General features: G+C 57.0%; 1 protein-coding gene across 1 annotated transcript in view; it reads right to left on the bottom strand.

Annotated features, from left to right (window-relative positions):
* Positions 1–348: 348 nt before the first annotated feature.
* Positions 349–12,392, bottom strand: part of UHRF1 (ubiquitin like with PHD and ring finger domains 1) — a 30,626-nt gene continuing 18,582 nt past the window's right edge. Inside the window, exons 5-14 of the mRNA XM_023538593.1 lie at positions 11,768–11,902; positions 11,563–11,670; positions 11,227–11,331; positions 10,351–10,457; positions 8,520–8,682; positions 8,292–8,429; positions 6,629–6,773; positions 6,406–6,560; positions 5,133–5,231; positions 349–1,841 (exon numbers count right to left, since the gene is read on the bottom strand). Coding sequence (XP_023394361.1) covers positions 1,695–1,841; positions 5,133–5,231; positions 6,406–6,560; positions 6,629–6,773; positions 8,292–8,429; positions 8,520–8,682; positions 10,351–10,457; positions 11,227–11,331; positions 11,563–11,670; positions 11,768–11,902 — 1,302 coding nt within the window. The 3' untranslated portion in view covers positions 349–1,694. The remainder of the gene's footprint in view (positions 1,842–5,132; positions 5,232–6,405; positions 6,561–6,628; positions 6,774–8,291; positions 8,430–8,519; positions 8,683–10,350; positions 10,458–11,226; positions 11,332–11,562; positions 11,671–11,767; positions 11,903–12,392) is intronic.

The following is a 12,392-nucleotide window of genomic DNA, read 5'->3' as shown; positions in this document are numbered from 1 at the left end:
ATTTCCCCAGGCCCAGACACCCCTTCTAAGGTCTTGGACTTCTTGGTTGATGATTAGGGCTGGTCTCATGGGGGACCACTGCAGCCTCGGTTTGCTCGAGGGTAAGTGACCCCTCGCTCCAAGCTAGAAGGCCGGATTTGACTTTCCATGGCTGTCGTTTGCGGACCATACTAAGGATAAAGACAATGTCCCCCCACTGCCTGTCACTCTTGACTTCTGGCTGCCGTGTCCCCCTCTGCGAAGTGGGGCTCTCTGGTCTGTCCTGTAGGGTTTTACGAAGAGAATATGAAATAAGAACAGTGGTCGGTGGGCTGCAAAGCAATTTACAAATGGGAGACACAACCAAAGGCATCTGTAAAAGACATTTATTCTGACAATCTAAAATCTGGACAAAGAAGAGTGAATTTTTAGAAAACGCCTACACAGAATTTTGTCATTTCTTCCTAATACGTTAACAACCTAATAATGGGGGGATGGGGGACTTTTCAAACAATATTGCTCCAGTTTGTCTGCAGTTATGTGATTTAAAATATCCCTGTTCTATTGAGGTATAAGCTGCAAACTTTGGTAAAGTTAGAAAAATTAACAAATCATTCCAAAAAAATACAAAACCAAAAAAAAAACCAAAAAACAAAAAAAACAAAAACCAAACCCTAAGTTATAGATTTCTTGGTACATATACAGTAACTACAAAAAAAAATTTCATTTATAAAAAGTGTTTACTTTAAAAAAAAAAAATTCCCTCTTGTAATTCTCAGTTGGTGAGTTGAAAATCCAATTGAAAGGAACGACAGAACTCAACTCATCCCCAAACACTCACCCGGTCTCGGGAAAAACTGGTTGGCCGGTCTGAGAATCTGGTTGGCATTTTCAGTAATTCAGTGCTAAAAGACAGCCCTGTGTTTAGAAAGAAAGAACCAAAGGCACTTGAACATGGCTTCGTGCGTCGGCTCCCGCGGCGTTCCAGCTCAGAGGGCACGTGGCTGCACGTGGCCTTTCCACGGAGCAGAGTCCCACGGAGGTGGCCTGTGTGTGGCCTTCGCTCTCTGCTCACGGGGCGGCGGCCTCTGCCTGCGGGTCTTAAACACAGAAGCCGTCTGGTGGCGGGGGCTTTGCGGCCAGAGTTTAAACTGGGCTGAACGGGATTTTTCCTCTTTTCGGCAACATCTTGATGGATGGCAGTGGGGCCACAGCACACCCGGGGCCACCACCAGGCACAGTCCGGCTGGGTTTTGGGCGGTGAAATGCTGTCAGGAAGGCTGCTCGTGTTCAGCTCGGGGGCCGGGCCCACATGCATGGAAGACCTGGAAGACCGTAGCAGGCAGCCAGCGCCAGCTCGGAGCCACCGAGACCCGGGTGCTGGGAACATAAGTGGCCTTCGGGCCAGGTCGCTTCTAATTCCATCTTCAGAAAAAAAAAATTTTTGTTTTTTTGCTGACACGTTGCAGGCTTTGTATTTTTTTAAAAAAACCAAGATAAAACACTGAGAAGTCCAACTTTCTTTCTTTCTTTGAGCCTCAATACAAATTCTTGAAAATTTATAGATTAAAATAAACGAAGCCAGGAAGACGAGGCTTTTTTGGGAGGGGAGAGTAAACTACCTGTTTAAGTTAAGCCCACTAAAAAACAAGGGGTGGGGGGGCCAGAGACCCCTCGGATGCGTTTTTAAAAACGCCGACGAGAAGTGCTGAGGATCACCGTCCACTGCCGTAGCCGGGGAAGAGCTGGCTGAGGACCGCCTGAAGCGGCTGGTTCACCTGCATGGCGTAGTTCCGGCCCAGGTCGTAGCGGCAGGCCGGACAGCTGAACACCTGGGCCCGGAAGGATCTGTCCAGGCAATCCTACAAGGGAGAGGGGGCAGGTGAGACGTGCCGTCCTCGTCAGTGGGGCCACTCCTGGCCGCCCACTGTCCCCCGCGATGGAGTCAGGAGCAAATACTGACTTCTCGCGAGGTCCAGAGGCCCCTCCCGACCCTCCGTCTCACTTCCTACCACTCGCCACCCATCACCAGCCCGGCCTCCCCAGGACCCCTTAGAGACGCCTTGCTCATCCTGGCCCCAAGGCCTCGGCACGTGCAGGCCACACCACCCGACAGGTCTGTCCTCTGGCTCTCTCTCATCACTCATGCCTTGGCTCAAGTCACCTGCTCGGAGAACCCGTCCCTGACTCCTGGAACACTGGAGCGGCCCCACCGCAGCCAGTCCTCACCCGGTGTGCCTCAGAACAGCACCTCCGCTCTGGAGCCGGCTCGTTCACTAACGTGTTTATCTCTGAAGGCCAGACACTGCCTGCAATCGAGGCTGTGTCTTACTGACCCTCCCGGCACCGAGCACAGGACCCGACACGCAGCAGATGCTCGATAAATGTACATCGATGAGACTAACGGGGGCGAAGGAAGGATTTCCAGTGCCGGGCACACTCCCAGTTCGCACTCGGTTCTCACAGGTGATGCCGGGGAAGAATGCCAGGTAGAGGCAGAGCCACGACGCAGACGGGCCCTGGAGTCAGCGGCCCGGTCAAAGAAATGGGGAAGAACCCACCCACCTGGGCGGCGGTAATGCACATGGGGACACGGGCCCGCACAGGTGTGCACACCTGAAGGATGACATTGGGCAGCGGGGTAAAGGGGCGAATGTCAACACAGCAGGAAGCCTGTGACGCCACGGCACCTTTGACCACAGACATGTGCTGAGGTTTGTTTCCTATTTTTAAAACTCCTGAGTTCCTTTTTCAATATAAAGTTTATAGACTTGATTCCAGAGACAAAAGGTAGCTCTTTGTGCTCAACAAAACTAAGATTCGGGTCCACATTCAAGAACCAGGTTCTGATCGTGCATGAGTCACAGCAGCCAAAGGTCCATTAGCAAAGAACGATACACACACGTGGTCCACCAAAGCCACAAAATATCATTCAGCCTCAAAAAATAAATTCCGACACAGGCCATAACGTCCATGAACTCTGAGGATGTTATGCTCAGCGCAATATGCCAGTCACAAAGGGACAAACGCTGTGTGATCCCACTCACAGGAGGTCCCCAGAGAAGTCAGATCCATAGAGACAGGAAGTAGACGGTGGAGCCAGGGGCTGGGGGAGAGGAGGGGAGTGAGTGTTTCATGGGAACAGAGTGTCAGTTTGGGACAATGAGAAAGTTCTGGAGATGGACGGTGAAGATAGTTGCACATTTAAACATACTTACCGCCACTGGACTGTACACTTACAAATGGTTAGGGCTGTAAATTTTGCATTGTGTGTACTTTACTACGATAAAATAATTTTAGAGTAAAGCAAACACCAAGTGCTGGGACACCAGGGTAGAGGGTCAGAGCCACTTTCCCATAATCCCTCAGATGCTGAGCGAGTTTCTGGGAGACTTAACCAGTCACACGGGCAGACACATAAAGGCCAGTACCCTCTTCCCGCACAGCGGTGGCACTTTGAGACGGGTGACTGACCCAAGACGCTTGGTCCCTGGAACCCCAGCGACTGGTCCACTTGTGCCGTACTAGCCAGCCCGACCTGCTGCAAACCTCCCCGCCATTCCCATGCCTCCGCCGTGTGCTGGCCTAAAGCACTGTAGCACAGGTCACCTAGAGCCAGGAAGCTGTTGCTGTGCCCTTTGTCAGGGGCTGGGAGGGTGAGGGGGCTTTCCCAGACTGAGACGGGCAGGGCTGGGGGGTGGGCCAACCCCGGCAGCTGACTCCGAAGGTCCTCACCCTCCTCTGCCACGCCTCCAGGTCCCACACCAAAGAACCCATCAGGCCACAGGACCGGGCGCGGGGCCCGAGGCGGGCAAGTGAAGGACTGACCCTGAAGCCAAACCACTTAGGCTGAGTCTCTCCCATGTGACAGCCAGCACTGGACGGCCCGACGGCCCCAAGGGAGGACAGGGGCCGGGGAACAAAATCACCAGCAGCTCAGAGACCAAGGGTGACCAGGAGGCAGCGACGGTTCCTTCTCACCTGCTGCCTGCACTGCCCAGAGGTTCCCACTGACGGACCGGCCAGAGAAACTACAGAGAAACCTCTCAGACCAGCACCTCCTGCCGGGCGATCCTGCCCCCAGGGGACCCTCGGCCATCCAGGGACACCTGTGTTGTCGGGACTGAGGGTGCTCCTGGCATCGTGTGCTTGGGGGGCCAGGGATGCTGCTCGTCCCTGACCCCAGTACCCAGGATGCCCCTGCCAGAGAATGATACAGCCCAACGCACAATGCCGAAAGAGAGACCTTGGTCTAGTCTAATCTCAGCCCCCATCTGTCTATCACGTCCTTTTCCTCCTGAGACTGACCACCAGGCAGAGCCTGGAGCCTGCCTGCCCACCCCACACCCCGGATCTGCAGGCCCTAACTGTACAGACGTGCCTGCCTGTCCAGACCTCCGCATGAGCCCCTCTGCCTGCCTGCAATGCTGCCCAAAGCCCCTGCAGGTGGCGGGCTAAGGCCCCTCCTCCAGGAAGCCTTCCTCCTGCTCCTCTAGGGCAGCGGTCTCAGCCTTTCTGGCACCAGGGACCAGTGCTCCTAACCATCTAACGTCTCATGCTCTGAGGCGAAGCTGAGGTGGTGACGCTAGCGCTGGGGAGCGGCTGCGAATGCAGATGAAGCTTCGATCACTCGTCCATGAGTGTTGCCCAGGCCGGTACCAGTCTGCAGCCCGGGGGTTGGGGACCCCTGCTCTAAGATACAAGAACCTCACGCTTCTACACCTCAACCCGCCACCTGTCTGAGTCATTTATCATAACCAGACCTCAGGCCAGTGCTCTCCCACCCTGATGCTGGACCCCCAGGTACATGGGAGGCTGGGGAGAGTGTTCCAGAGAGAACAAGCCAACACGCAGCACAGGGCCGCTGTGCCTGGAGGTCACGGGGCCAGGTGACGCGGAGTGCGGGGCGGCCCGGGCGAGCTGGGCGGCTGGGGCGAGGAGTTGGTGTTTGATTCAGGAGCACGGGGGAGGCCCCGGGAGGCGGGGAGCAAGGAAGTGGGGCGATGGGAGCCCAAGATGAAGGCAGGGGGACTACTATAATCAATGTTACCAGGGAAACGGATGCCAAGGCCCGACGGAAGGCTGGGAGCCGGGAGTGTGTGGGAGCCAGGCCGACGCGCCCACACGGCGCGCTGGGCGCCCGCCGCCCTCACCTTGCACACGTTGTGCTGGCACACGGTCGTGACGGGGCGGAACACCAGCTCCTGGCAGCAGATGCACTGGAACGTCTCCTCCACCTTACTCAGGAACTTCTGAAACGGGAACAGATGGTGCGTGAGGCCAGCAGGGCCCCGCTCCAGGCAGGGACCTGCGACAGGATGGGCGTCAGCGGTCACGGGCAGACCGCCTGGGGTGTAAGTGACTGAGCGAGCCAAGGAGAGCTGGTTCCCACCAGGGGGGCGGGGCAGCAGCCAGAGGACAGCGAATCGCTCGCTTGCAGTGACCCATCATGTCACACCCCACTCAGGGCAGGAAGATCAGAAGAACAGCCTGAACTGGCGGTTCCTCAGAGTTGAACACAGAACGACCACGTGACCCGGCAACCCCGCTGCCGGTCCCCAACTTACCATGATTTCATTTAAAATTTTCCAACTTCGCAATGGTGTAAAAGCAATCTAAATTCAGTAGAACCCACACCTCAGATTTTTAATTCGGATCTTTTCGCGGGCTAGTACAATGCCCTCCACTGACTCTGGGCGGCGGCAGCGAGACGGCCTGGCCCGGGTGGAGGCTACTGTGAGCGTCCAGAGCCCTTTATGGCCAGACTCTCTGCGACGCACTGTGGCTTAGGCGCACCAAGTGCATTTTCCACGTTCGATGGACTGAGATGTGACCCATCGTAAATCACGGAGCGTCTGCATACGCCCCAGAGGACTGCCAGCAGGGGCTAGGAGAGATGCTCGCACACTCGCGCTCACAGCGGCACAACTCAACAGCCACAAGGTGGAAACAACCTAACTGTCCACCAACGGGCGACGGGTACACGGAACGTGGTCCGTCCAGACAATGGAATGTCACTCAGCCTTAAAGAGGGCTTTGACACCTGCCACAACATAAATGAACCCGGAGAACGTTACGTTCAGTGAAATAAGCCAGACCCAGAAGGACAAATGCTGTGTGATTGATTCCGCCCATGACGTCCGCAGAGGACTCAGATCCATAGAGACAGGAAGTGGGTGGTGGAGCCAGGGGCTGGGGGAGGGGAGGGGAGTGAGTGTTCAAAGGGGACAGAGTGTCAGTTTGGGACGATGAGAAAGTTCTGGAGACGGATGGTGGGGATGGCTGAAAAACAATGTGAAGTCACTTAATGCCGCTGAACTGACACTTTAAAATGGTGAAGGTGGTCAGCTTTATGCTACCTCTGCTTTGTCACAATAAGGAATACGGGGCGGGGGCGGCCGAGGCGTTGGGGGAGGGGGCGCTCACCGGCCCGTCCTTGAGCGCCTTGAGGAGGTCGGCCCACAGCTTGGTGTTGCTCTGGTCCTCCCTGATGAGGCCCCTCTGCTGGGCCGTGAGGCTGTACGGCTCCACCTTGGTTTTCTTGGGTGTCCTTCCCGGGGACCCGGCACCGGTCCTGCCGCCTGGGACAGAGCGGGTGGTGAGGGCAGGCAGCCCCGAGGACGCGTGCGCGCTGCCACGAGACACCCACCTGCCGGCTTGCTCTTCCGCTTGCCCTTCCTGGGGGACGAGAAGTCCTCGTCCTCGTCCTCGTCCTCCTCCTCCTCGGCCGCCCTCTTTCTGTTCTCCTTCTCCTTCTCCTTCTTGGCCAGCGCCTCGAGGTAGCCTTCCGGGTACTGCGGGAGGGTGGACGGCCGTGAGGAGCAGGCTGGAGCCCTGTGCCCCGCCCCGCGCAGCCCGGAACCCCAGGGGGTTGGAGACCAGGGACCGCCCCACCCCACTCACACTTCCTGCCACCTCCCTTCCCCCCTTCCCCAGGCCCCACACCATCCTAGCTGCCTGGACCCCACCACCACCTGGCAGACGGCCTCAGCTCTGCCTCCTCCACTCACTCAAGCCTGGAGCCCGAGGCAGTGACTGTCACCACCCAGGTTCCCAGGATAAAGGGCTAAGCCGCCCTGGCAGGGTGGAGGTGACACATCAAATGAGACAGTGGTCCAGCCGATGTGATAACCTCACTATCTTTATTACTTCCATTAGGGCAGGCAAACTTTCTCAAGGGGCCAGGTGGTTTACCGCCTAGCCCTATGGGGACACCGGGCTCTGCTGTGGCCCCACAGCAGGCAGAACCCACAGGCGCACGAAGGGACTCAGCTGCGCCCCAAGAAAACTGCCTTTACCAACAACCAGCCCCAGCCCAGGGCCTCAGCTCACCAATGAGCCCGCTTTGATGAGCATGGGCTCCTGCGGGTCCTAACAGGCCACTCGGTTACAGCCCCATCTCTGAGGCACCCAGGGTCATGCCCGATTCCAAAATGTTTCGAGAAATCTCCAACCTCCTTTAAAGCAACACTAAGTTGCGATGAAGACTGAGATCCTAAAGAAAAACCCTGCTCCCACCAGGTGCCGACGTTCCCAGCCCACGGCTGTTTTTCTCCCCAATTCTGCAGCTTCTGAAAGTCCCTGTGGTACAAACTTATGTTCAAAAGACACCTCCTGCAACCCCCCCAAGGGGCAGGCACTTTCAGACTCTCAGTGGCAATTAAGATTCCTTAAATAGTCCCACAACAGTTATCAGCTGTACAGCACCTCACCACGGCGAACAGAAAACACCGTAATTACAGTGCCAAAAGCCATATTCCAGCACAGGCTGAATTCTCAGAAGGCGGAAGATTCCATTTCGTAAAGAGGCGAGCCGGTGGCTGGGAAGGATCACCTCCTTACCTGTACACCTACGGCTCTCCACATTCTTCCGGTTTCAGTGGGGATTTTTGGGGAGAGGCTTCTAATTTAATTTCAGACACACCCACATACTAACACAGCTACAATAAGTCTGGCTCTCAACTCTAAAACCACGAATGCAAAGGCGCAACACGATCTGCCCATCCCCAAGGCCCACTGGCTACAGAACTGAAATGGGGCGGCCGGCAACCGTGGCCAGCTTGGTGCCTGGACGTCATGCAGGAGAGAAACCCAGGAGAGCTTCCAAGACGAGGAGGCAGGCTTCGGCTGGCTGAGCGCTCACCGCCCAGCCGTCCTTGGGGCTGGCTCCTGCCGTGATCCCCAGCGACCAGCCAGGAAGACAAGGCTCTGAGCAGCACTGCAGGCCCAGGTCGCACGGGCATCAGCTGCCAGATGGGCCAGGGGAGTCCAGAGCTGGGCCCCCGGCCCCCACGAGCCCAGCCTGGACGCACCTGCATGGTCAGCCCCAGCTTCTTGATCCGGTCCTTCCCCTCCTTGGTCCAGGGGCCGGGTTCATTGTCATCTCTCCGCAGGAGATAGCGCCACACCAGGAAGCCAGACTTCCCCTTCTCCGGCCAGTACCTCACGACCTGCGGGGCGGGAAGGTGGCCGTCGGGATCTGGGACTCTGGGACAGGGCGGCCGGGGGCGCGTAGGGGTGGGGCGGGGCGGGCGGCTCACCTTGTAGATGCCGTCGTACCGGTTGCCCTCGGTGGGCGCGTACTTGCTGTGCTTGCGGCCCCTGACATTGCGCACCACGCGGACCGGCTTCCCGGACCGCCAGTCCTTGGCCTCCGCCCCCTTGCGGTCGTTGATGGGGGCGCTGCAGTTGAGAGCCAGCGCCCTGTGGGGACAGCGGGGCCACGGCTGTGGGTCACACTACGCCCCCCAGGAGGAGGGCCGCACCCTAAGCCCTGGGACCTATGCACGTGGCCTCCTTTGGAAAGAGGGTGCTCGCAGATGGACTCGAGTTCAGAGGTCGGAATGGGTGAGGGGACCCCACATCCAATGACTGGTGTCCTTATCAGAAAGAGGGACAGACACAGAGGGGCGGACACCCGTGAAGATGGAGACAGAGACTGGAGTGCTGCGGCCACAAGCCAAGGGACACCAAGGACGCTGGCGGCCACCAGAAGCTGGAAGAGGAAGAGACAGGAAGGACCCTCCCACAGAAACTTCAGAGGGAGCCGGCCCTGTGACACCTTGATTCTGACTTTGGCCCTGCAGAAACGTGCAAGAATAAATTTGTTTAAAACCACCTAGTCTGTGGTATTTTGTTACTGGAGCTGCAGGCCACTGACACGCCGAGTGGAAAAGGGGCCACAAAGACAGGTGGCAGCAGACACGGGGGTCGGGGGACAGCCCTGGCCGGGCAGGGTGAACCACACAGAGGCCGGCTCAGCTTTGACGCCTTAACCGGCTGGGAAAGGGACAAGAGCTGCAACTATGCGGCTGTTTTCTAGGCAGAAACATCACTTTTTAGAAAACACATTTCTTAGACTTTTGTGTCCAGCTTGTATCACTTAATGTTAGCTTGTACACAGTTCATCATGTTAAACCTTTTCTCAAAACGCAATTTTTAACAGCTACTGAAATTAAAATGCTCTGCCAGACAAACAAACGATGAACCCTTCCCTTAGGCGTTTGTACGCTGATATTTTGCGGTTTTACATAACAGTGTGATAAATACACCTGTAAAAAGTTTCACCCCATATCTCATAAACACTTTCAATTTTTAAGAGCTTTCCAGAAAAATGGTACCAATTTGTATGTCTGGCATCTCTCGACATTTTAAAATTTCTGGCCAACGTCACGGGGGAAATAAATAATAGCGCCTCACCATCACTTCCGTCTGTACGACTTCGATTACTAAAGTTGAACAGTTTTTCATGGTTATTGGAAATGTCCATTTCTTTTGTCAATAATCTGCATGCTCTCTGTTAGTTCTCATTGATTTGCCACAGCTCCTTACGCAGGAGGACGTAATGATTACATGTCCCCCAGAGAGCCATCTGCTTCGTCATTTTACTTATGGGTTTCACTGATGCAATCTATAATGTTTATGTCATCAAATCTGTCTCTTCCTTTGGACTTTATGATACTCTTTATACTTAAAAGGTCCTCCCCCTTTCTGCAATTAGAGGTCAGCAAACTCTAACCCACCGCTTGGTCCTACAAATAAAGTTTTATTGGAACACGGCCATGCTCCTTCACTTACGTAAGCTCTGCGGACGCTTTTGTGCTCCGGTGGCTTATGTGAGTGGCTGCAACAGAGACCATGTGGCCCACAAAGCCCCAAAGATTTATTATCTGGCCTCGTAGGGGAAATAGTTAATGTCTCTGAATGACTCATGAGATTTTAGCGGACAGAGAAGGGAAGAAATAGTCAGCATCCTTAGGTTCCGCCAGTCTCAATGAGGATCCAGCATCCTGGACGTGACACCCCAAAAAAAGAACCAAACCCCTTCCCTCCGCGTAGCCAGAGAGAAAATGAAATGCGGTTTCTGCGAACCTGTTGGTGTTGGTGAGCTTCTGATCGCAGGACTGTTCTGCAGTCCGCTTGTTGCCGGAAAGGTCTCGACCGCCGCTCCCTGTGTAGGTGAACGAATTCCCGTGGTCCTGAAACAGAAGGGGCAAGGTGACGCCCCCCGCGGGGCGGGGCCTCCCGGAAAGCACGCCCACTGTCGAAGAAACCGGCATCAGCCCGGCGGAGGAGGGGACACTGCGACCCTGTGCGCTGCCCGGGAGAAGGGCGACGGTGCAGGTGCAGCCGCTGCGGACAGCAGTACGGAGGTCGCTCAAAAAGTAAAGACAGAACGCCCGCAGGACCCAGCGATTCCACTCCTGGTCTACACCCAAGAGTTGAGAGCGGGGTCTCCAAGAGGTATCTGTACACGCGTGTTCACAGCAGCATCATTCACAACAGCCAAGAGGAGGAAGCGAACCATGGGTCCACTGACACGTGATGGATAAAAACGTGGTCCATCCAGACAGTGCAATAGTATGAGGCCTTTAAAAGGATATTCTGACACACCCGCTTGACATGGATGAAGCTGGAGGACATCACGTTCAGTGACATAAGCCAGTCACAAAAAGACAAACGCTGTGATCCCACTCACAGGGGGTCCCCAGAGAAGTCGGATTCACAGACACAGATGGTGGAGCCAGGGGCTGGGGGAGGGGAGCGAGTGTGTAATGGGGACAGAGGGTGAGTTTGGGACGATGAGAAAGTTCTGGTGACGGACGGTGAGGACAGTGACACAGCAACGTGCGTGTGCTTAATGCCGCTGAGCCGCGCCCTTACCGATGGTTAAACGGAACATTTTATGTTATTTGTATTTTACTACAATTAGAAAATAAATACCAGCCCCCTCCAAGCCCCGCTTACCACGTCATCTTCGTACCCCCCGGCCAGGACCAGGGAGTACGCCCCGTCATTGCTCCGGCCGTGGATGCCTGCGACGTGAGGTCGATGGACCCCCGACTCGCTGACCTGCGGAAACCACCGAGAAGCGAGTGGCACCTTCTGGCCAGCGCCTGTAGAGACGCTCAACCCCACACGCCCTCTGCCGCCTGCAGAGCCGGCAGCCTGGCTCTCCCTCTGAAGGCGACACGCCTGTCACGAGACCCTCTTCCTTCCCCGACAGCACGGGCCGCCACCTGCTCGAGGGCTGACGGCCCCGGGCGGAGGGGCCTCCGGACGGCAGTGCCCGTCTGCCGGTACCTGGACTCTGAAGCGCCACATGGTGCCCACGGGGATCCCCGGGATGGGTCCGTAGTGGTTGGATGGCACGATGGTGCACTCCTTGGTGCGCCCCACACACGCCATGCCCTGTCCGTGCCAGAAACAGAGCGGAGAGCAGCGTGAGCGGACGCGGGGCGCGGGGGGTGCGGGGTGGCCGGGGCGCACGGGGCGAGGGCCACCTCACCTTGCCCCAGTCCCGCTGTGAGGACGACGTGGCCGACGCCATCTTCGCCTTCTTCTTACTCTCTTTCAGCTTCTCTCCGGCCAGCACCACCTCGCTGGCGTCATTTCGACACTCAGGACAGTACCTGTGACGACAGGGACATCACCCCCTGCCCTCGGCCCGCCCCGCGCCTCAGTCCTGCAGACACGACTGGCTCCTGCCACCCTGTGCTGTCCAAGACACGGGGCCACTTAAGCTTACGCTCACGAAGGAATCCCAGCTTCTCGGGCGTCCACGCCGCACCGAGTGAGGCGGCCACACGTGGCGAGAGCGGTTCCGTCACCGCAGGACCTGCCACTGCACAGCAGCCCCGCCCCGCCCCCGTGGGGACGCTCACGCGGCTCCCAAGTGCAGGAACGCCCCGGCCGGGGTGTGGGGACCTCACTGCCGTGAACTCAGTTTCCCGGGCTCCACCAGGGCTGGGGCGTGGACAACGGCCACTTCCGAGTTGCAGGACAACTCTGTTGACAGGTTAGGGTCCTCGGACCAGAGCCTGATGCAGCGTCACCCCTGCGTCACATCTGCGGTCACCGTGGGCGGCGGCCGGCTCTGAGGCGGTGCCACGCCCCAGCTCCCTGCTCCCTGC

The sequence above is a fragment of the Pteropus vampyrus genome, unplaced genomic scaffold (genome assembly GCF_000151845.1).
Source record: "Pteropus vampyrus isolate Shadow unplaced genomic scaffold, Pvam_2.0 Scaffold226, whole genome shotgun sequence".
Lineage (NCBI taxonomy): Eukaryota > Metazoa > Chordata > Mammalia > Chiroptera > Pteropodidae > Pteropus > Pteropus vampyrus.
Note: the sequence above shows the minus strand (reverse complement) of the source record. Positions and strands in the feature narration are given on the sequence as shown.